The sequence below is a fragment of the Saccopteryx bilineata genome, chromosome 1 (genome assembly GCF_036850765.1).
Source record: "Saccopteryx bilineata isolate mSacBil1 chromosome 1, mSacBil1_pri_phased_curated, whole genome shotgun sequence".
In the NCBI taxonomy this organism is placed as follows: Eukaryota; Metazoa; Chordata; class Mammalia; order Chiroptera; family Emballonuridae; genus Saccopteryx; species Saccopteryx bilineata.
Window position 1 is genome coordinate 320,024,719 of NC_089490.1, and position 25,585 is coordinate 320,050,303.

General features: G+C 35.3%; 1 protein-coding gene across 2 annotated transcripts in view; it reads right to left on the reverse strand.

Moving 5' to 3' along the window:
- The window catches only part of CNTN5 (contactin 5), a 1,332,234-nt gene that overhangs the window by 79,472 nt on the left and 1,227,177 nt on the right, over positions 1–25,585 (reverse strand). For both annotated transcript variants that reach the window (XM_066253673.1, XM_066253671.1), the window contains one exon: positions 7,297–7,455. In XM_066253673.1, coding sequence (XP_066109770.1) covers positions 7,297–7,455 — 159 coding nt within the window. The remainder of the gene's footprint in view (positions 1–7,296; positions 7,456–25,585) is intronic.

Here is a 25,585-nt window from a genome sequence, read left to right on the forward strand (position 1 = left end):
GCCTTTGATTTTTATACTCTATTTTATACAGTTTTTTATTTTTTTGTGACAGAGACAGAGAGAGAGAGACAGAGAGTGGGACAGATAGGGACAGACAGACATGAAGCGAGAGAGATGAGAAGTATCAATTCTTCGTTGCACCTCCTTAGTTGTTCATTGACTGCTTTCTCATATGTGCCTTGATGGAGGGGGCTACAGCAGAGCAAGTGACACCTTGCTCAAGCCAGTGACTTTGGGCTCAAGCCAGTGACCATGAGGTCATGTCTATGATCCCAAACTAAAGCCAGTGATCCTGCACTTAAGCTGGTAAGCCCGCGCTCAAACCGGCGACCTCGGGGTTTTGAACATGAGTCCTCTGAGTCCAAGTCTGATGCTATATTCACTGCTTCACTGCCTGGTCAGGCTATTTTATACTTATATCTTTGGAGATGACAGGAAGTCTTGTAGTTTGAAATGCAATTTGCATGCCAGTAATTTCCCAACTTATATCTTTATTCTAAATCTCTCTCTTAACCCTTTAAGTAGTACGAATGTTCATGTACTTCTTTGTGCCTCCTGACCATCCAGAGTATAATCGTACATGTTATACTCTGCACATGTTTAATCGACAACATTAAAAAAGGCAAATGTATATTCTTGTTTCCATAAATTATCAAACATGATTTTAAGTTAATAAAACTGTAACTGGAACTAACTTCATTTTTTTGAAAAAAACACTCACTCCCCAGGGTTAGTGAGCATGAAACAAACTCACTACTCAATATACTCCAGCTCATATACAATATAATTACCTATTTGATATCTGTAGAGATTCCATCTTCAAATACAGTCACAGGAAGGGTTGGGGGATTAGGACTTCAATATTTAAAAAGTTTTTGGCAGGGGGGAACATAATACAGTCTATAGCTGGCAGGTTTAAATTTATTTATTTATTTTAAAATAGTTTTTAAAACTTTTCCATTATAGTTGACATATAATATATTAGTTTTAGGTGTACAACATAGTGATTAAATAGTTATAAAACTTATGAAGTGATTACATAAGTCTAGTATCCATTTCTGACACCATACACAGTTATTAAAATATTATTGACTACCGTATTTCCCCATGTATAAGATGCACTCTTTTCTGAAAAAGCTGGGTGCATCTTATACAGTGGTTGTAGATTATTTTACTTGCATTGCCTACTTTTTCACACTTGTATAAATTTTATGATGAATAAAATTTGAGTTCAATAACTTTATGAAGTAAATTTTTTTTTAAATTTCAGGCCCCCAAATTAAGGTGTGTCTTATACATGGGAGCATCTTATACATGGGAAAATATGGTATATACCCTATGCTGTACTTTACATCCTTGTGGCTTTTTTTATAACTGGCAATTTGTACATTTAAATCCCTTCCCTTTCTCACTCTTCTGGCTAAGCACTCTATCATCTGGCAATCATCAAAATGTTCTTTGTATTTATTAGTTTTTTCTGTTTTGTTTCTTTATTTTTATAATTCACATATAGGTGAAATTATATGATATTTCTCTTTTTTTGTGTGTATGTGACAGAGACAGAGATAGAGAGGAATAAATAGGGACAAACAGACAAGAAGGGAGAAAGATGAGAAGCATCGATATTTTGTTGCGGCTCCTTAGTCTCCTTAGTTGTTCATTGATTGCTTTCTCATATGTGCCTTGACTGGGGGGCTACAGCACAGTGAGTGACCCCTTGCTCAAGCCAGTAACCTTGGGTTCAAGCCAGCGACCTTGGGCTTCAAGCCAGAGAACATGGGGTCATCATGTCTATGATCCCACGCTCAAGCCAGCAACCCCACGCTTAAGCTGGATGAGCCTGTGCTCAAGCCAGTGACTGTGGCTTTTCAAACCTGAGTCCTCTGTATCCCAGTCCAATGCTCTATGCACTGCACCACTGCCTGGTCCAGCGATATTTGCTATGAACATCAATAAGTCTCAGGGCCAAACGCTTAAGCGTGTTGGCATGTTTTTACCTGAGCCTGCATTGGGACACGGTCAACTTTATGTTGCCTGTTCAAGAGTTTGTGAAAGAAGGGATGTAAAATTAAAAATAATTGATGGTCCTCTGCAAGGCGAGCTTAAAAATGATGGAAAGATCTACACAAGAAATGTTGTGTACAAAGAGATCTTTGACATGTGAATTAACATTTTATTATTTAAATCATCTTTATTTATTGAGCTAGCGGTGGCTCTTAAGAAATGTACCGCCAGTGGTTTCCTTCATTGCACTCTACTTTAAGCAATTAAACAAGTAGAAGGGGGAAACCCTGCGGGGCAGTAACCAAAGGGGCGTCCTCACCGCCTGCCCTGGGTAATTCAGTTTGAATTAGCAGACACCTTTGCACAAATCATTTTAATTACAATTTATAATATCTAGAACAGTGGTCATTTCGTATGATCCCCGGGCTTTCTAGTTTATATATAAAAAGATAACTTTTTTGTCATTTTTTTATTTTTTAACCCCTCTTTTTTTATAAATTCTAAAAAGCATAACTCAAAAAATGTAACATAAAAATGTTTTTTAATGTCAGAATAAATTTAATTTTGTTGTATTTATTTCATTTAGTTACCATAAAAGCACCCTTGGATTTTATATTTTTTTTCTTTAACATTTGACTTAACTATTATAATATATATATATATTAATTTATTTTCTCAGAAAAAAATATATTTTCTCAGAAATTTGTATATAGCGTGCCCACAATTATTTGTAGGATTTTAAATGTGTCTTGACTGCAAACAGTTTGAGAACCACTGGTCTAGGGGAAAACATCCCGGGTTGAAGGAGTAAGTAGTGCAAAGGCATAAGAAGCAGTTCCTGCAGGAGCATGAGAAGATCAGTGAATCAGGAGCAGAGTGAGTTTTAGGGAGATGGCTGAAGATGAGTCTGAAAAGAGAATAGCAGGACCGAGTCATGTAGGACTTGGGCTTTCATTTTGAGATTAATGGAAAGACATTTGGAGGATTGATTTTAAGTCTTATCCTTTAATGCATTAATTCAAGTTAGGTTAAAAAGAGGGAGTAATTAAGGTTAAATGAGGTCATAAGGCTAGGGCCCTGATCTGGTAAAATTAGTGACCTTCAAAGCAGAGATACCAGCGACCTTGCTTCCTCTCTCTGCTGTGTAAAGACAGTGAGAGCTGCTGTCTGTAAGTCAGGAAGGGAAGTCTCACCAGGAATCAAATTGAATTGGCTGGCACTGAGATCTTGGTACCAGCCTCCAGAACTGCAAGGAAATAAACTTCTGTTGTTTAAGACATTAAGTTTGTGGTATTTTGTTATGGCAGCCTACACAGAATAATGCACTCTCCCTACCACAGTAGTTAATGATCCTCCTTACAATACTTAGTTTGTTTTTTCATTCCTTAACTTCTAAAATATTATATACTTCCCTTGTTTATTATGGTCTCTCTTTATTGTTTGTCTTCACTCATGAGAATATAATCTTCACAAGGGTAGGTACTTTAGTTTTGTTTTGTTCTCTCATATTCTAAGTGCCTAGAACGTTAGCTGAAAGTTACTCAATAAATTTTTCGTTAATGAATAAAAGGCTAGACCAAATTGTTAAGTGTAATAAAAATTGGCAAAATTTCTGTTTAATTTTGATGTTATTCTTCAGGCTTTATGTGGAAAAGAAAAATTAACTTAAAATATAAAAATATCTTCCTCCCAAAGCTACATAAATTTTTATTTTCTTAACCATATAGATTTTAAAGACTCCTTACCTTAACTCACATCCTCTCCACCATCCTCAATTCTAATTCTTCTTTAAGAAGGAAATAAAATAAGATTTAGAAATTTTAAACTCATTGCTACTTATAAGGGCTATATAATAACTGTAAAAACTATGAGTTGAAGTTATTAATATATTTTTAAAATTTTCCCATTGATTTGAGAGAAACAGAGTGAGGAAGGGAGAGAGAAGCATCAACTTACTGTTCCACTTAGTTCTTCCCTATAGTGCAGTCATTGGTTGCTTCTCATATGGGCCCTGACTGGGGGTCAAACCCAGAACCTTGGTGCACTGGGACACCACTCTATCCACTGAGCCACCTGGCCAGGGCAATATTTTGATGAAATAACATGCAATATGACATGAATGAGAAACTTTTTAAATAAAAATTAGGATTTTTATTTCAAATATAATGTTGTGGAGATTGGAGATAATGGAGAATGTATACCAAAGTATTTTAAAGCATTTTAGGTATTATTTTATAAAGATATTACTTCTAAAAGAATGAGGATAAGCTGGTTTCAAAGAAAATATTCTGCTTCAGAGAGAACACACAACAACTAAAGACAGTGGAGGATCCCATATTAAACCAAGAGGAGAAACCTGTCAAAATGCCCTTCCTAGTAAAATAATTACATCTAAGAATTTAATTAAATAACTAAATGTAAACTAAATAAGTTTTCTAGGTGACAAATTTAATCAATCAGTCAATCAATCTGTGGAAAACATATCCCTAGGTAGAAGACATATCTGCTGAAAGAACAGTAAATGAACATATTTGAATTAACTAAACAATGACAAATCAATTCTATAATGATCAGTGATTTGGTATTCCTAAATTGACATAGTAAAAACTAGGTAAGCAGATACTGCTTAATAATATGAAGAAGAAAGTCAGGTTTCCAAATCAAATGTAATTTGACCAGAAAAGGGGTCTGCAAGTGAAATTAATTTTTTATGGTTGTTGTTTGCACACTCTCTTCAAAATGAATAAATTAGTCCTTTTCACAGTTACCTAAGTCTTATTTTTAGATAGGCAGTATTGATATGTTAATTCCAAGTTTGCTCAGCTATAAGGTCCACCTGCAACTCATTCATTCATTTCCCAAAAATAAGGAACTCACTATTCTTTGTATTTGTGTTGATGTAGAAGGACTCCTAAGTGCTTTTAAAATACCACCTTATGAATTCCATTAATTATATCAGAGAGTTCAAACTCCAGACTCATTTTTAAAATTCTAATAGAGCTTTATGAATTAGAGTTTATCTCCATTGAAATTGTTTTAGATGAGGGAGCAACTATAAAAACTAAAAGTTCACTGCCCCAGTGGAGCTGATGTGGTTCTAGAAAGATTTCTTTTCCTATTACAGGCATGAAAGAAGTTGTGGTCAGATTGTGCTACAAACTAAAACCAGAATGCACTGAGAACAGCTACATTAGAGCACACAAAAGCTGAGGACAGGTCCTTGACAGGTTTGCCTCAGAATGGCTTGCCTGGAGCAGTAGCCCCAAGAGACACGGAGTCTTAAAAAAACAAGTAACCTCATTAGATGAGGAAACATCTTGCTATTATTGTCAAGGGCAAATAAATAAAATTGATCACTTATAGAAATATATTTCTGGAAAATGTTTTTTATTATAGATACTTTGTGAGCATAGATTTCTTTAAAAAAATAAGTCCTCAGTGAATTGAATTTAAAAAAATCCCAACTTAAAAAAGTATTTCCAAAAAATTCAAAGTTTATTCATATCTATCTATCATCTATTTATCTATCATCTATCTATCATCTATCTATCTATCTATCTATCTATCTATCTATCTATCTATCATCTATCTATCTATCCATCTATCATCTATTTTCTCTTTGTCATATATTAAACAACAAAAATTAGACACAGGTGAACCAAGATGTGAGAAATCAATGAATTAAGAGTAACTAGGAAACTATGAGTGCAGTAGGAGGAGGATTAGATACCATGGATTGGAAGACGAGTTAAGATAAGAGGAACACGAACATGGGCATGAGATGAGCAAGGACACATGTCTTTCAATGTATCCACAGGAAAACTCCCCAAGTAGTAAGTTGTATAGGCCATGAGGCAACAGTGGGCCAGCAGCATAGCAGTGGGCAGGAGAATGGATTTGGTGAGTGCATAATACCAGATGTGGAGATTAATCCATTTCCTGGCCACAGAGCAATAGATCTGGGCTGTCACGCAGGATAATATGGGAGCATTGGGCAGAGGTTATAAGTATTCTTGTGCAAATCTTTTTATTTGGCTTGAATGTGTTTCCTTTCCAGAAATATCTACCAAACTTAGTGATTCCCCCAATTTATAGGGTCTGCAGAGGTATCACAGGGTTAAAAAGAAGGCAGGAATGAGGTCAATACCCACAATTATATACATTATGAGATAAATATGTGGACATGTATAGTACACTATAACAGTGATTATACTGAGTTCTATAAGTTAATATAGGAACTTAATATCAAGAAAAACCATATTATATTTTGCATGCAAATGAATATCTTTGCTCTGCCCCAAATTATAAATTTTCACACAAAAATAAATTTCTTCTTAAATTTATTTAAGCAACAAAATGGACCACTTCACTCCTGTAACATTCCAGTTAATTGAGTTTTATGGTTACTACACTCAGATATTATACTGATTTTATATTTAACTTCTAAACAGGCAAATTGATTTTATATTTAGGTAGTAAAAAAAATCACAAATCCCTACTCAGTATGGACAACTGTATCTGAAGATGACATTGTATGACACTGTACACTTTCCAAATACCAACTTAAGTTTTTAGTAATTATCAAAAGAGTGTAATGTCACGTATCCTTGCAAGTAGCCACATTTAAAGAAATAGGAGTTTAGTTATAATATGAAATGGAAACCATTATGAAGAAATGATTTTTTTAAATGGTATAAATATAATTCCAACATCTTAGAAGTAGGCATTAAAATACTGCATTCTTTTAAGTAGTGTAATTTTATGTTAGATTTTTTTGTGTGTATGATTATAAAAAGGTAGCACAAGGAACTGGAAAATATAATAGTTCTCTGATTATCTTGGTTTTTATGTTGAATGTATACAATAAAATTTCATATAATTTTATAGCACTGTAAGCTAAAATATTGCACACAGAAACTGGTGAAGTACAAATATAGTCTGTAGTTTAGCTGATAGCATTGCACCGATATCAGTTTTCTGATTTGATAATTATACCCTTGTTATATAAAGCACAGGAAACTTCTGTTATATTTGTAACTTCTATGTGAGTTTAAGTTATTTCAATAAGCAAACAAACCAATATAAATAATGTGGTCCCTCCCTGGGAATAGAGAAGAGAGGAAAGCAAGATAGCTTTATTTAAAAAGCAAATAGTAGTTAATATTTAATAATTAACAGTTTCAAGAATCAAAAATAATCCTACTGAGATTGTGAGCACATAATTAATGGCAAAAATAGCTCATGACAGGAAGCTGCTCTGATTCCATCTGATACTGCCTTAGATCCTCTTACCTGTTCTCACCGTCTGCCAGCCCAGGGAGAATGGGCTGCGAGCCTGCAGATTGTAGGAGGAGACTGGGCTGTGGTTGTCAGCCGCTGGGCTCCAGGAGAGCGTGGCTGTGCTGTCAGTGATTTCCTCAACAATCACTATTCCTGGGGGTCCTGGGGGACCTACAGACAAAGGAAAACGAATAAGGTTAAGGACAGGTCATGCTGAGGAGCCATGAGAAATTGTATTTCCCATGAGAATCGAATCAAACTCTGTCATTGTCTTAATGAAGTGCATATTTAATAATGAAAATTGGAAGTACAAAGTGATGGGATGCAAGTTGGTTTCTGTTATTACTTCTGGGGGTAACATTACTATATATAGAATTGCTTTTCATCTAATACTGTGTGCTTGGAGGCAAATACCAATTAGCATTATATTTTAAAGAAAAAGAAAAAATAATTAGAAACAAACAAAAGAACGTCAATGTTAACTCTGGCTGTTGAAGTCAAACACAGCTTATCAAGGCAACACCAGAGACAGGTGATGCTATCAGGCACAAAATGAATCTGTTATTACTGAAAGGGTGGAGGTGTATGGGCCCACTTTTTCTGTTCAGGAAACCTAAAATTTACAAATAGTGTAATGTAACTATCAAAAAGCTTAAGCTCTAACTGGTAGATATGAAAGGCTCTGAAATAATGGTTGTGCAGACCAAGGACAAGTAAATACTACAAATGAGGCATAAATATTTTAGGGGGGAAATTGAAAGTGTGATCAAATTATTACTATTGTTATTGGAGGGAGGTACAATGAATCAGAGAAGATTATTTCCCTCTGATCATGAAAAATTGGTGTAGAACAATGATGATCAATTTATGTACATGTATGTAGACTCCAGCTTAAAGAAACAACCATAATCTGACATGAGGAGAAATATATCTTTGTATTTCCTTGTATTATTACTTTTAAAATAGTGGTTTCTAATAGCATTTAAAAATATGTACTTACATTTTATTGGTTAAAAATCAGTTCTCTTATTGACATTCTTCTATTTCCTAATATGGACAATTGAAGCTGCAAGGATGTGTTAACTTTCAAATAGAAAAAATTTTAGGTACTTTATTTTTTGAATTACTGATAGTTCTTACATTGTAAATTGCTGTCTGGATTTGGTAATTGCAAAGCCTCAGCAGTAAGGGCTGAACTGGACTTGTAAGAAGCTAAGAAATGGTATACTGCTAAAGAGATGGTGGTGGTAAGAAAAAAACTTCATGGTAGAGAATTTCAGCAAAAAAGGGACAAAGAGATAGAAAAATTTTAAAACCTCATTGGGAAAGTGGCATTTTTAGGAAATGAAAAATAGTATTTTTACCAAGACTGAGAAGCAGCAGCAGCAACAGCAGACAGCAGCAACCAAAGATTTAGAAGACAGGGACTATTCCATCAGGAAGGTGACAAAATGTTGGGGTTGTGAGAAAAAGTGTAGAAAATAATTATGAGAATTGGCAGTTCTCCTGTGAGAGAAATGAGAAAGAAACAAAGAATATAGAGAAAAAGCTTTTGAGATGGCAGTAAGAGATTTAAAAAAGCTCATGTGGCAAGGTGCCTCCTTTTTCATTAAAGAAGAAGATCATCTCCAACAAGCAATGTAGTTGGGTGGAAATGGCACTGGGAGTTAGAGAAAAATGGGCAATGTCTACAATGAGCACAGATAGAGGAGGAAAGGCACGGTATACACATATTTTGGAATAATATTGGAGTTCCAATTTGATTCAGTAGCATCATTTTAAAGTGGAACTGATGAACTTAGCAAGGTAAGGCTGGAAAGCCAGGACCAGGGCCAGAGAAAGTACAGTAGTTTATAGGGTCCATTCAGGTTTAGGAGTTTATGAATTGGAAATGGTTTCTTATCAAAGATGCCAATGTATGAATGACTGGGATGTCAAGGTGGACTGGGGAGTCATGAAGCCGGAATGCTGCTGACAGACTGGAATACTAGAAAGGACTCAAGGAAACCAGGCTATGATGAGGGGAAAATACAATAGTTGAAATCTATTGTGAGGAGAAAATAACTGCACAATTTGTAGGGTACTGAGAATTTGTGTTTACCTGGAGTGAAGCCTTATTAGAGCTGAAAAGATTGAGGACTTTTATGGAAGAGAACGTTTGATGTGTCACCGTATGAATGCTCGAAGCATTCACAGGGTGGCTATGGATAAGATGAGGAAAATAAAAGAGATCTAAGTGCTGAAAAAGATGTCTAACAAGTTAGTAGACTGTGGCACAAGGATATGGAGGAGTAACTATAATGATGATAAGACTATTAACTGTACTAACAATACTAACAGTGACCATAACCTAACCATACTGTATTAAGGCACTATACTTAGTATTTTATAAACATTAACTTGTTCATGAATATCTATTTCACTAGGGTGGATCTTATTATCTCTATTTCATAGAGGATGAAATGGAATCTCAAAGAGATTGTTTGGTCAATAAATGACAAATCAGTCACTTAGACATAACCTCATTGTATGTTAGGTGTTATGCTAAGGCAGTGGATATTAGAGTCCATTCTAATGAGAAGTTATTAGCCCACGTCCTATGCTAGTGAACAGCAAAGCTGAGATTTAGCCCTTCGGTTCTGAGCTTTTTTTAATTGTTAACCTAGGGAGTCATTTCATTTGAATGAAGAAAGGGAAAAGAAAAAGCATGTGTTAGGTAAAGTACACCTAACTTATGTGATAGAGATAGAGATGGCATATGATGACACCATCTAGGATATTGAGGCAGCTGTGGCCATCATCACTGCATTTCCTGCCTGTACATGCAGGTCATTCCCACGTTGAAAGGTAAAGACTACTGTTGGGTAAAGTCTGCCCTCAGGGTGGCATATTGCAAATTGTGGATTGCCTGACTGCTTGGTGGAAGGGCAATTGTTCGCTGCTGTATGCCAGAGAAAGACTTTTTCCCCCAGCCGGTTTTGCTGGAGAAGCTAGAGAGAGAGAGGGAGTGCTGAGGGGCCAGGCCTGTTTGGATGGGGAGTGTTGTTTTGCTTGTGAGGGCTTGTGAGTCTGGGTGAGTTCAGGGTAAGAAAGAGAAACAGTCTTCTCTGCCTGCTTGCTCATCCATTACGAGACTTTAATAAGTGGAATGGCCCACCACTTTCTGGCTCCACTCCACAGTTCCTTTACCAATCTGCCTGAATCCAATGGGAACTGACAGGGCCAGGGCCACAGTGGACATCACTGGCCTTACAACTACTTTTCCTTCACTTCTTTGAATCAGGGCTGGCCTATGACTTTCTGACCCAAAGAGATGTGTAGCAGTTGATACTGCTTGACTTTTGAGGAGAGATTGTAAGCAGTAATGCAGCTTCATTCCAGGGCTCATGGAATGCTTATGGGAAAATCCAGCTGCCTAGTTAGAAACTTGATTAAATTGCAGCTACCAATTGGAGAGACTCTTAGAGAGTGGGAGGTCCAAGTGGCCCCCAGCTATTCCAGGCAACCCAGGCCAGGAACCAGAAAGTGAGTGATGACAACATCAAATGACTCAAGCTTCAGCCACCACAAGACTCACATGCATGAGAAATCCCAAGTGAAAACCTTGCTCTGCCCGTCAGCTGCCCACATTATGAGATAAAATAATAGATTGATGTTTCAAATCACTAAGTTTGGGGGCAGCAATGGATAATTGGAACAGACTTCAAAACAGTTTCATTTGGAAGTTTGTTCTATTAGATAGAAAACTTGTCAGGAGGATCTTCAAGATGCAATGAAAACAGACTTGAAATTCAGCTAATGTATTCAAACAGGAATAATTACCAACATAATTCATTTGTTGAGCTCTTCTGTATTGTTCTATTTATTCTGTTCAATTTTACTTATTACATTTAGTCACATCTGCAAAAGGCATTTATTAACAACCACTTATGTGTGACAGAAAATATTGTGAAAAATAACTTGAACTTAAATAAAGCTATTTGCCTTTTGGAGTATTAAAGCTCTATGAAATGTTTAAATTAGTTATCTTAAAAATTATATTTATTTTAATAGGATATAATAAGTAATTACTCTAAATAATTCTTTTAAAACTTCAGCTGAAACAAAAACTAAAATTTGCAATGTAATTGATACCCCTAAATATTTTTTGTCTATGGGGCTATTTTCTCAAATACAGTTCATAGCAAAATAATCAGTGAACAAGGTTTATATATCTAGAATACTGATTATAGCTGTGCTATTATTTATAATTAACCATTATAAAGAACTGTCCAATAATCATGTAATTTTCAAATCATAAAATCTTATGATAAAATATTAAGCAGCCATTAAACTGCCTGATATTAAGCAGCCATTAAACTGCCTAATATAGCAAACTGTTTAATGATATGGAAAATAATCACAATTTAAATGAAAACAAAGTAGAATGCAACATTGTACATAAATATGAATAATAATGGTAATTTGCCAAACATGTAAAGGAGAACACTAAAGAAAAGGCATTAAAGTGTATATGGTAGTTATTGCATAGAAGTGAAGATGTACATATTTAAATTGTATTCTTTATAACTGTTTGGATTTTCAAATTGTGTACAGTAAAAATGTATTACTTCTATAATTATTTTTAAAAGTCATTAATTTAAAGAATGCCTTCATATCATGATATGCATGTCCAAGTCTAAGTACATTCTGTGTAACTACATGTTTACTGAATGCCAAGTATGTGCAAAATACTGTGCTGAGTGGTGAAAGGTGGAGTGAGTGCGGACAAATGGCTTACAAGAGGGCAAAATAATGTTCCAGGCCTCGTTGTATTACAATCCAGTGAAAGTCAGATTTCTTTTTACAAAAAAACAAGTCAGGCAGTGATGTTCAAGGGTTTTGGGAGTATATTTTACATTGCTTTATAATAGTTGTTACATTAATTATAATTATTTTCTATCATTTCCATTTGTATGAATATTCAACATAGCATTTGACATATATTGGCCCTCAGTAAATATTTATAGACGAAGAGATGTAAGGAAAAATGGGAAAAAAAAGAAGAGTCTTTGAGTCTGAAATGTCTATCGATTAACAAGTTAAAGAATGTTTTTGGGAGTGACATCACGGAAATGGCGCCGTGAGCAGCGCGTCCGACAGCTCTCCCCTAAATCACAACAAATTTATCAACTAGAAACAAAAATTTATCCTCGGAGCATTCTGGAGTTCCACACAAACTGATAGCGAAAGGACTGTTATCACTTGAATCTGAGAGACGAGAGTGTGGAGGAATCTACCACAGCAACGTTCATTCAAGCCGTGAGGAAGTGCGCCTGTGGTGAGTCAGCCCACATTTGGGAGCCGCGAGCCACCGCGCGCGCGCCCTGTCCGGTTGGGCACCGCTGACGTTCCCAGCGGCCCGCACACTGCGAGTGAGAGTCGCCAGCCACCGGTGCCCGGAGCACCCCATTCGCGCGCGTGCCCTGGGCATTCCACGCGCCCAGAGCGCCCTACTGGCCCTCACACCCAGGTGCTCCATTATCCTGCGCCTGGTGCGATCCAGCCGCCAGCGGCAGGGCGAGCGGGAGAGGCTTGGGAGATTCTCTCCGTGGGCGGGGCACCTCACCCAGCCATTCAAGCTAACAATCAAGCGTTGGGGGAGGGGCGCGTGCAGGCAGCCTAAAATACCTTCGGAAGCACAGCTGCAACCCAATCACTGAAATTAGCTTAACCCATGAAATCTGCGCACCCTCGGTTCTAATTGATAAGATCTCTCTCAGTTCAGCGATCCAAGACAAGAGGCGTGATATTTTTTAGTGCCTCTCACTAAAGGGGCGGGGGCAACTTCTGATTGATAGAGCCTCCATCTTCAGGGATAAACGCTAACAAGAAGGACTTGGCAGATAATAAGATCTATACTACACTAGTCGCAAGCAGAGACTAGTGCCTCTTCTTCCCTGCAAAAACAGGCTACAAAGTGTGGAAAGCCTGGGTTGAGAGGTCCAACTAAATGATAGGCGCTGAACAGTCACCTTGACAACAATTGACTCCCACCCCCACCTGATTAAACTGGAGGCCCTGACTGTCAGAGCCTTTCCCAAAGCCTTGCACTGAGTGGGGATAGAGTGGGGATTTCCCAGCTCTTTGAGCCTCTTACTCCCCAGGCAGAAGCAGTTGCAGCCTTATAGCTGGATCACCAGGCTGCTAATTCAGAAAGGGGGGACTAGGAGAGAGAATCCAGGAAAGCAAACTCTCTCATCATTGTACCCTGCAAATGCCAACAAGCCGTGACTACCAACAAGACTAAAGCCAATTATATGACATTGCCATAGAATCCCATCAACTGCAATCCCTACCTAAGTGTGACACAGGGGCAGAGCCTGGGGTACAGAGTCACCGACCAGGAAGAGGGAGAGAAAAGAAAAAGGAAGAAGTTAACCTCTCAAAATCAAGAAAAATCCACAGACTTCACAAATTGATCCACTAATTTTTTTTTTGTTGTTGTTTGTTTCTTCTGTCTTATTGCCTTTATTTCCTCCACATCGGTCCTTCTATTCTCTGCCCATCTTATGCTTCCCCTTTCTTGAACTACACTACCCATGAGTGTTGCATTTTATTTCTCTTCTTCATCCTCACCCTCCTTTAAGGTTATACTCCAAAACACTTAACTCTCACTCTCTCCTCTATTGTTTTTTGTTTTTTTCTGTCTTGCTTTATTTTGTTATTTTCTCTTCCTATTTTATTTCTTCCTTCGTTTTTCTCTTTTTCTTATTTTTTCCTTTCTATTCGTTTTTTCTTTTCTCATTTTACTTTCCTCCCATATAATCCTCAATCACGAACAAATTAGTTAATTTGGGACTCAAGGCTTTTTTTTGGCTTTATTTCTCATTTTTGCTTTTGTTTTTATTTTTTTTTCTTGTTTGTTTATTTTTGTGGCATTTTGGGTCCTCCCAACCCAAGGTCTCCATTGTATTTAATCTTCGCTCCACTTAATACAACAGATTTCTACTTATTATTTTTATTTTTTTCTTCTTTATTATTCTTTTTTGTTCCTTTTTTCTGGTTCCCTCTTATCCCTCTCATTATTTCTCTTAGTTGACCATCACTTACAAGCAAATCATCTTATGCTTGTCTAAGATTTTCTTCCTTTTTTTTTTTCTTTTTTTTTTGCATTTAGTAGGTCCCTACTCCCTTTTTTTGCCCCTTGAACTCTTCACCCCAAATCAGGCCCTCCATTATAGGCACGATATTTCCCTGAAGAGGGAAGAGGAGGGAAAGAGAAGAAAGAAAAAAGGGGGAAATAATAAATTATTACTGTTTTTTTGGGGGGGTGTTTTACTTTTTTTTTTTTTTTTTTACTTTTTACTCATTATTAATTCTAATTAGTGCTATCAACAAGACCACCCTCAGATGCCGATAAGAAAGAGGAAATCGAATATTATGGATACAAAAGAAAGAGAGGTAACACAAATAGATGTGGAAAAATCTATGGAGAAAAGACTTAACATATTGGAAGCCTTGGAGCTAAATGACAGAGAATTTAAAATAGAAATCTTAAAAATACTCAGAGATATACAAGAAAACACAGAAAGGCAATATACGGAGCTCAGAAAACAACTCAATGAACACAAAGAATATATTACCAAGGAAATTGAAACTATAAAAACAAATCAAACAGAAATGAAAAACTCAATTCACGAGCTGAAAAACGAGGTAACAAGCTTAGCTAACAGAACAGCCCAGATTGAAGATAGGATTAGTGAAATAGAAGACAAACAACTTGAGGCACAACAGAGAGAAGAAGAAAGAGACTCAAAAATAATAAAAAACGAGAAAGCCCTACAGGAATTGTCTGACTCCATCAGAAAGAATAACATAAGAATAATAGGTATATCAGAGGGAGAAGAGAAAGAAAATGGAATGGAGAATATACTCAAACAAATAATAGACGAGAACTTCCCAAGCCTGTGGAAGGAACTAAAGCCTCAAATTCAAGAAGCAAACAGACCACCGAGTTTTCTTAACCCCAACAAACCCACTCCAAGGCACATCATAATAAAGATGACACAAACCAATGACAAAGAAAAAATTCTCAAGGCAGCCAGGGAAAAGAAGAGTACAACATATAAAGGAAGGCCTATTAGATTATCATCAGATTTCTCAGCAGAAACTCTACAAGCTAGAAGAGAGTGGACCCCAATATTTAAAGCCCTGAAAGAGAGGAACTTTCAGCCAAGAATACTATACCCATCAAAGCTATCCTTCAAGTATGAAGGAGATATAAAAACATTCACAAATACAGAAAAGATGAGAGAATTTATCAACAGAAAGCCCCCACTCCAGGAAATACTAAAGGGGGTTTTCCAACCAGATTTAAAGAACAAAAGAAAACAACACCACAAGTAACAGCTCCACCAAGAACACAATAAAACCAAACTTAAACTGTGACAACAAAGGAAAAAAAGGGGGGGAGAGGATGGAGATTAACAGTAGCAAAGGACTATGAAGTGCAGAAATACTTATAAAATAGGGTACTACAATGAATATGGTAGGTACCCTTTTCATTACTTAATGGTAACCACCCTTGAAAAAACCACCACAAAAACACTTGACTTAAAAAAGGTAGCAACAGAGGAAAGAAGTATGGAACACAAACAAACAAAAACAAATGATAGAAAAACAAAAGAGAAGAATCAAACTAGATACAAAACTAACAGAAAGCAATTTATAAAATGGCAGTAGGGAACCCACAAGTGTCAATAATTACACTAAATGTAAATGGATTAAACTTACCAATAAAAAGACACAGAGTAGCAGAATGGATTAAAAAAGAAAATCCAACTATATGCTGCCTACAAGAAACACATCTAAGCAACAAGGATAAAAACAAATTCAAAGTGAAAGGCTGGAAAACAATACTCCAAGCAAACAACACCCAAAAAAAGACAGGTGTAGCAATTCTCATATCTAATAATGCTGACTACAAGACAGAAAAAGTACTCAGAGACAAAAATGGTCATTTCATAATGATTAAGGGGAAGTTGAATCAAGAAGACATAACAATCCTTAATATATATGCACCAAACCAAGGAGCACCAAAATATATAAGACAGCTACTTATTGACCTTAAAACAAAAACTAACAAAAATACAATCATACTTGGAGACCTCAATACACCGCTGACGGCTCTAGATCGGTCATCCAAACAGAGAATCAACAAAGACATAGTGGCCTTAAACAAAATACTAGAACACCTGGATATGATAGACATCTACAGGACACTTCATCCCAAAGCGACAGAGTATACATTTTTCTCTAGTGTACATGGAACATTCTCAAGAATTGACCATATGTTGGGCCACAAAGACAATATCAGCAAATTTAGAAAAATTGAAATTGTACCAAGCATATTTTCTGATCATAAAGCCTTGAAACTAGAATTCAACTGCAAAAAAGAGGGGGAAAAACCCACAGAAATGTGGAAACTAAACAACATACTTCTAAAAAATGAATGGGTCAAAGAAGAAATAAGCGCAGAGATCAAAAGATATATACAGACAAATGAAAATGAAAATATGACATATCAGAATCTCTGGGATGCAGCAAAAGCAGTAATAAGAGGAAAGCTCATATCACTTCAGGCCTATATGAACAAACAAGAGAGAGCCGAAGTAAACCACTTAACTTCCCACCTTAAGGAACTAGAAAAAGAAGAACAAAGACAACCCAAAACCAGCCGAAGAAAAGATAATAAAAATCAGAGCAGAAATAAATGAAATAGAGAACAGAAAAACTATAGAAAAAATCAATAAAACAAGGAGCTGGTTCTTTGAAAAAATCAACAAAATTGACAAACCCTTGGCAAGACTCACCAAGGAAAAAAGGCACAGGACTCAAATAAATAAAATCCAAAATGAAAGAGGAGAGATCACCACAGACATCATAGATATACAAAGAATTATTGTAGAATACTACGAAAAATTATATGCCACCAAATACAATAATCTAGAAGAAATGGATAAATTCCTAGAACAATACAACCTTCCTAGACTGAGTCATGAAGAGGCAGAAAGCCTAAACAGACCAATCAGCAGGGAGGAAATAGAAAAAACTATTAAAAACCTCCCCAAAAATAAAAGTCCAGGCCCAGACGGTTATACTAATGAATTCTATCAAACATTCAAAGAAGACTTGGTTCCTATTCTACTCAAAGTCTTCCAAAAAATTGAAGAAGAAGCAATACTTCCAAACACATTCTATGAGGCCAACATAACCCTCATATCAAAACCTGGCAAGGATGGCACAAAGAAAGAAAACTACAGACCAATATCTCTAATGAATACAGATGCTAAAATACTAAACAAAATACTGGCAAACCGAATACAACAACATATTAAAAAAATAATACATCATGATCAAGTGGGATTCATCCCAGAATCTCAAGGATGGTTCAACATACGCAAAACGGTTAACGTAATACACCATATCAACAAAACAAAGAACAAAAACCACATGATCTTATCAATAGATGCAGAAAAGGCTTTTGATAAAATACAACACAATTTTATGTTTAAGACTCTCAACAAAATGGGTATAGAAGGAAAATATCTCAACATGATAAAGGCCATATATGATAAACCATCAGCCAACATCATATTAAATGGCATAAAACTGAGGACTTTCTACCTTAAATCAGAAACAAGACAGGGTTGTCCACTCTCTCCACTCTTATTCAACGTGGTGCTAGAAGTTCTGGCCAGAGCAATCAGACAAGACAAAGAAATAAAAGGCATCCATATCGGAAAAGAAGAAGTAAAGCTATCACTTTTTGCTGATGATATGATCCTATACATCGAAAACCCGAAGGACTCCACAAAAAGATTATTAGAATCAATAAACCAATACAGTAAGGTCGCAGGATACAAAATTAACATACAAAAGTCCATAGCCTTTCTCTATGCCAACAATGAAATATTAGAAAATGAACTCAAAATATAATCCCCTTCACGATTGCAACAAAAAAAATAAAATACCTAGGAATAAACATAACAAAGAACGTAAAGGACCTATATAATGAAAATTACAAAGCATTGTTAAGGGAAATCGAAAAAGATACAATGAGATGGAAAAATATTCCTTGTTCTTGGATAGGAAGAATAAATATAATCAAAATGGCCATATTACCCAAAGCAATATACAAATTTAATGCAATTCCCATCAAAATCCCTATGAGATTTTTTAAAGAAATGGAACAAAAAATCATCAGATTTATATGGAACTATAAAAAACCCCGAATAGCCAAAACAATCCTAAGGAAAAAGAATGAAGCTGGGGGCATTACAATACCTGACTTTAAACTATATTATACGGCCACGATAATCAAAATAGTATGGTATTGGCAGAAAAATAGACACTCAGACCAATGGAACAGAATAGAAAACCCAGAAATAAAACCACATATATATGGTCAAATAAGCTTTGATAAAGGGGCCAACAACACACAATGGAGAAAAGAAAGCCTCTTCAACAAATGGTGTTGGGAAAACTGGAAAGCCACATGCAAAAGAATGAAACTCGACTACAGCCTGTCCCCGTGTACTAAAATTAATTCAAAATGGATCAAAGATCTAAATATAAGACCTGAAACAATAAAGTACATAGAAGAAGACATAGGTACTAAAATCATGGACCTGGGTTTTAAAGAATATTTTATGAACTTGACTCCAATGGCAAGAGAAGTGAAGGCAAAGATAAATGAATGGGACTACATCAGAATAAAAAGTTTTTGCTCAGCAAGAGAAACTGATATCAAAATAAACAGACAGCCAACTAAATGGGAAATGATATTTTCAAACAACAGCTCTGCTAAGGGCCTAATATCCAAAATTTACAAAGAACTCATAAAACTCAACAACAAACAAACAAACAATCCAATTAAAAAATGGGAAGAGGACATGAACAGACACTTCTCCCAGGAAGAGGTACAAATGGCCAACAGATATATGAAAAGATGCTCAGCTTCATTAGTTATTAGAGAAATGCAAATCAAAACTACAATGAGATACCACCTCACTCCTGTTAGATTAGCTATTATCAACAAGATGGGTAATAGCAAATGTTGGAGAGGCTGTGGAGAAAAGGGAACCCTCATTCACTGTTGGTGGGACTGTAAAGTAGTACAACCATTATGGAGGAAAGTATGGTGGTTCCTCAAAAAACTGCAAATAGAACTACCTTATGACCCAGCAATCCCTCTACTGGGTATATACCCCAAAACCTCAGAAACATTGATACGTAAAGACACATGTAGCCCCATGTTCATTGCAGCACTGTTCACAGTGGCCAAGACATGGAAACAACCAAAAAGCCCTTCAATAGAAGACTGGATAAAGAAGATGTGGCACATATACACTATGGAATACTACTCAGCCATAAGAAATGATGACATCAGATCATTTACAGCAAAATGGTGGGATCTTGATAACATTATAAGGAGTGAAATAAGTAAATCAGAAAAAAACAAGAACTACATGATTCCATACATTGGTGGAACATAAAAATGAGACTAAGAGACATGGACAAGAGTGTGGTGGTTATCAAGGGTGGGGGGAGGGAGGACATTGGAGGGAGGGAGGGAGAGAGTTAGGGGGAGGGGGAGGGGCACAGAGAACTAGATAGAGGGTGGCGGAGGACAATCTGACTTTGGGCGAGGGGTTTGCAACATAATTTAATGACAAAATAACCTAGACATGTTTTCTTTGAATATATGTACCCTGATTTATTAATGTCATCCCATTACCATTAATAAAAATTTATTATAAAAAAAAAAGAATGTTTTAAAATAATTGCTGTATAGGATAGTGATCCAATATGATAGCCTTTTTGTTGTTAAATCAAAATACATTTAAATTAAGTTTTTTTAGTCAAGCTTAGAGAAAGGTGATATAAAATTGACAGAATAGCTCCCTGAATAAAGAATATAAACCTTTATATAATTTAATAATAAGACTCATTATTATTAGAAACTTACAATGGACATAATTTTTCTAAATTCTTATAACCTGCAATATTTTTATAAATATGTTATTATAAAACTATTCTGAAAAAAATAATTTGATTTACTTTTTAAGACAGATTATATGCAATTTTCAACCAAAATAAAAGTAAAAATGAAATTTATAGTTGCATTAGTATTAGTTTATCAATATTTTATCTACAGAAAAAAGTATATTTTTAGACATTTTGTATTGAATGTTGCCTCCAATTAGCTTCCTGTATATATTAAGGAGTAAAGCACGTTAATATAATGTTAGTACAATCCATAGCTTTGTTTATAAAAGCTGTTAATGATGGGCATATTTTTAACCACCTTTTGACTGGTCGGATCATGAAGTAAATTTTCTCTCAAAACATTTTACAGCTAATTTACAGAAGACATCTTTGGAAATAGATTAATAAGAGAAATATTCCAGAAATTACAAATGTGTGACAGTAGCTCGTGTCTGAATGTTATACAGATGCCACTCATTTAGCAGAAATCTTGTCACTTTTATACTTCACTGTAATGACACAGTGTCAGATGGGCAACATCTGGTAAGGCCCACTCTTCTCATCCCCTATGACAGTGCAATTACATAGGATCACTAACATAATGACTTGATTTGAAAAAAGTTTTAGACAAATGGCACAGTCTCCTCCTTCTTCATGGTGAAGATGTCTGAGCCAATGGTGAGGCACAAAGTTCCTACCAGAACCGTGTTCTTATGAATTCAATCTGTCCTCAACCAAGGGCTCTCTAAACTTGCTATTAGATTGCTTTCACATTGACTCATTCTCTGACTTTAGAAAATTTTCTTCTCCTGAGAGGCTATTGACTTCTAAAGCTGAAAAAACAATTACTATATTTAGATTTTTTTTCCTTCATGTCATCAGCATAACAATAGGCTTTATTGTAATGCTGGTGACAGCAAAGAAAAACCTCATAAAGCTATGTTACATAGTCTTGGAATTTTAAATTAACTGGAGTCATCTAGTTCAACCATATTATTTTTCAGATGAGGAAGGAGTACTCGAGATAGAAAAACTCCTCCCCCTCCTCCTGAAACAAACAAACAAACCCCAGACCGAAACAGTTCTCCTGTTTTGGAGGGAAAAGGAGGTGAAGCAGGGGTCAGCTTTATTCTTGACAGCCAGTGGAGTGATATTTTTTGTTCAAAGCAAATTACGACAAATTAATGTGGTAACAAACAGTAAATTGAATACTGAATTCATAAAAAATTATTGCCTATTCTCCTTTTAGATAACAACTTGTGGTGCCAGGCTTTAGAGTTCTTATGGAGCAAATGTCCAACCCTTCTTGAGGGACAATTCTTAAAACCATCTTCCTAAAGCTGAGACTCACTCCCCATGTGCAGCAGCTCACCTGGCTCTTCCTCATCTGCATATGATCCCATTTTCTGCCTGATTTTGATACCTACTGATTCTACAAATGTCCCTATTGTTCGTCTGTTATTTTTTTTTTTTTACACTGAAAAATCTATTCAGTTTGCTTTCATTTTTATTTGATTTTGAGGACTTTCACATTATGTTTCTCACATAGAAATTTATGTGAAAAATTAAACATAAGATTCAAATATTAAGCATACTTTTTTCTTTAAACTATTTAAAGCTAAAATATTAAAAACTATGTTAGTAAATATGCCACAGTATTCGTTCTATTTTTAAGTCCATCAATATTGCTTGGGGACAGACATCTCTTACTTCTAAACATGTAGGAATATGTTTTGGGAAAAGGAGGCAGGCATAGCAGTCATTCGTGGAAGTAAGGTCCTGAACATGTCTTCTAATACTGAGTGAAGAGATGTAACTACTGTCTGGAGGATTGGATTAACATGGAGAAATAAACTCAATAACACAGGCCTCAAAATTTTTTTTATATTTTAATCATATAGTTAAATTATATGCAATAAACTGTCCAGCAAAAAACTACTTTCCATTGACACAAACAAAAAACCCATTTATAATAACAATAAAACATTTCATTAAAAAGTAATGATCAATAATGTGAATAGATTTCCTATAGCTCATCATATATTATTACCTATTAACTGATTATTGTCAATTCAATTAAAAATAACTAATGGTGGAGGTTTTCATTTTTAGAATAGAATTATAAAGAATTATGGTACAACCTTATTTAGAAAGCATGGTGTTATTGATAGTATATTTCTGCTTAGGAAAAAAATGTCTGCTGACGTGTTTTTGACAAACTAGATTGGCAAAGTCCAACTTCATATAATATTGCAACATTCCCTCTTTAACTTTTCCCCAGATACCTCCTTACCATCCTATGTTCCTCATGAAGTCTAGAGTTCTTTCTTCGGTTTCTTTACTACTTACTAACCTAATTTAAGTGACCATTTCCTACTGTTCTCAATCCCACAAAAATAACCAACTCTTTTTTTTTTTTAACCAGGGGCAGTTAAGAATTGAAACAAGAGGTAAACAGTTCAAATTATTTTTTCAAAAGCAATTTTGTTTTCAATTAATTAAATTATGTTTACCATTTATCATATCAATTTATTTATTATCATTATATTCATTGTTGTTATCTACCTACCTACCTACGTCTGTCATCTATGTATTCTGCTTTTTCAGCATAAAATTCTTGTCCCTCTTCACTTTGCATATTTAACACCTTGAAAGCTTCTAATTTCAAATCTCTGCTTTAGTTTCACTTTCTTGGAGGAGACTTTCTCTGGATGCCCTGCCTAGATAAAATCACTTCGTTATACATTCATAATACCATGTACCTTTCAGAGTTGAAATCGCAGTTGGAGCTTTCTACTTATTTCTGTGACTCTTTTATTAATGGTGGCTTTCCTCTCTGTATTTTCATTACAGAAGAGCTGGAATCCTGCTTGTAATTTGCTCACTACTGTATTCCCAATGCCTAGTAGAGTAGTTAGCACATAGTCTGTTATAAATTTAGATTTGCAATAAATGATTGAATGAATACTGTTTACTAACAGCCTAGCATACATTTTTACTTTTGATGAATCAAAATATGAGAAAGAGTAATATATCGTTACAAAATCTTAACAGCATTCCAAAATAAAGTCTTTTACAGTATGTTAAAAAGGAGGGTTCCAATTATGTTAGACTCTCTTCCTTGTTAAATGCTATTAATTAGCTACTCATCTGATCATGGTATGTTTCTACACAACAACAACAAAACAGGCTATTAGTGTCTTTCAGACTTTAATGAATAACAAAATCTCTGGCATGTTTGTAAGAAAAAAAGGAAATTCCTTGACTGTTCTCAATAGCAACAAAATTGCAATTTCTTTGATTAGGGCTTAGAATTGTATTTTATATAAAATGCTTAGGAAGTTTCTATGTACCTTCTATTTCAATAAAAACTGATCTAAAGAAAAGATATTTGGATAGAATCAGAAAAATCTTATTCCACTTTTTACTTTTTATGTAAGAACTTTGTGCATGTTTCCTGAACCTTGGGCAAGTTTTAGAATTTTATTAGTCTCAGTTTCTTGACATTGTATAAAGGAAATTATACTATTTATCTTATATCATTATTTCAAGGACTACTTAGGGCACTTCATATAAAAAGTACTTTATAACTATCTATCTAGCACTCATTATGCCTCTCACTAGCTCAGTAACTTGAACAATGTCATATGACCTCACTATGCTTCATTTTGTTTTTAAACAAGAACCTTTATTACATATAAACAAGAACCTATAAACCACATTAAGCCTTATAGATGTGATAATAGATGTGAAAAAAAATGTACTACTTTGGCATATTTAACAAACAATATCTTAAGGGGAGTTCATGTAAAATGAAAAAAAGGAATGCTGAAATAATAATCACTTAATACTCACCTATCAAGTAGAAGGCATCATGCTAAACATCACATGCTTTCTCTCTAACCTTAAAAGCAAATATGGTATTGGCACCTCTTTTCCATAAATAAGAAGATTGAGTCTCAGAAAGTTCAGATGACTCATCCAAGGCTGCACAATTTTCCAATAGTGGGCATGGGGTTCAATTCTGATTCTTGATTGGATGAGTATCTGAGTTTTAACTCCATGCTGTTTATTACTACATAATGCTACTTCACATAATCCAGCATAGACATAAAATGTAGATTTCAGAGGCTAAAAGTTACTATGATTGGGACAAATAATTTTTTATTAGTTGAAAATTGATTTAAAGGTAGAAAATGTATGATAAAGATTAAATGAACTTTGGGATTAATTCCCTAATATTCACTCCACCTGTCCCAATAGAGTGTAGGTAACTAATCCCTCATTATATGGATGGCCCTGATTAGTCTATGTCCATCTTGCAATCTCACCAGACCCCACTAATGATTGATTCAGGAAGCTAAGTCAAAGCCTATCAAATTATGGCAATCTTCTTATGATAATTTCTGGCAGGAGTAACTATATGGTCTAAACTGGCAAAACCAGATGAAAGGATGGACATTTGTAGAGACTTGCTAGTTCTTTCTCCTGTTATATGTGAACAAGAAAGCATTTAGCCTCTATTATTCGAGTACACAGCCTAAGACTACAATGAATATGGGTATGGCCAACATTGTAGATAACAGAGTGAAGAGATAGAATCAACTTTGGTCCTTGGATAAAACTTGGGACACTAGATCAACCAACTAAAACTTCTACCTCCTGTCATGAGTGCCAATAAATTTTCTTATTGTTTTAATCAATTTGAGTTTGGCTTTCTATTACTTGCAACTAGAAGCATCCTAATATACTAAGGATAAATGAGAACTCCCCTGGTTTATGAAAGATTAAAACTGGAATAATTTCTTATCTGTGCTAAAACTGGTTATATATTATTGTAAATAACAAGAAACAGAGCATATCCAATAATACTAAATTAGTGCAGATATACCCCTTGGAGTTGAAAAATGACAAGTCAGTTGGGAAAACTGGCAGAACTGCTGGCTGACAAGAAGCAAACAGCCAATTAGGTAAACTCATGATGCAATAAAATTATTAAAATGATTTAAAAACTTATCTATAGGATAATGGAATGATCATTTTGGAAGGAGACTTTGAATTTATTAAGGAGGTACTATTATAATCAATGTATTCTTTCTTTCTTTAGTGACAGAGACAAAAAGAGACAGAGAAGGACAGATAGGGACAGACAGGCAGGAAGTGAGAGAGATGAGGAGGCTCAATTCTTTGTTGAGGCTCCTTAGTTGTTCATTGATTGCTTTCCCATATGTGTCTTGACCAGGGGGCTCAAGCAGAGCAGATGACACCT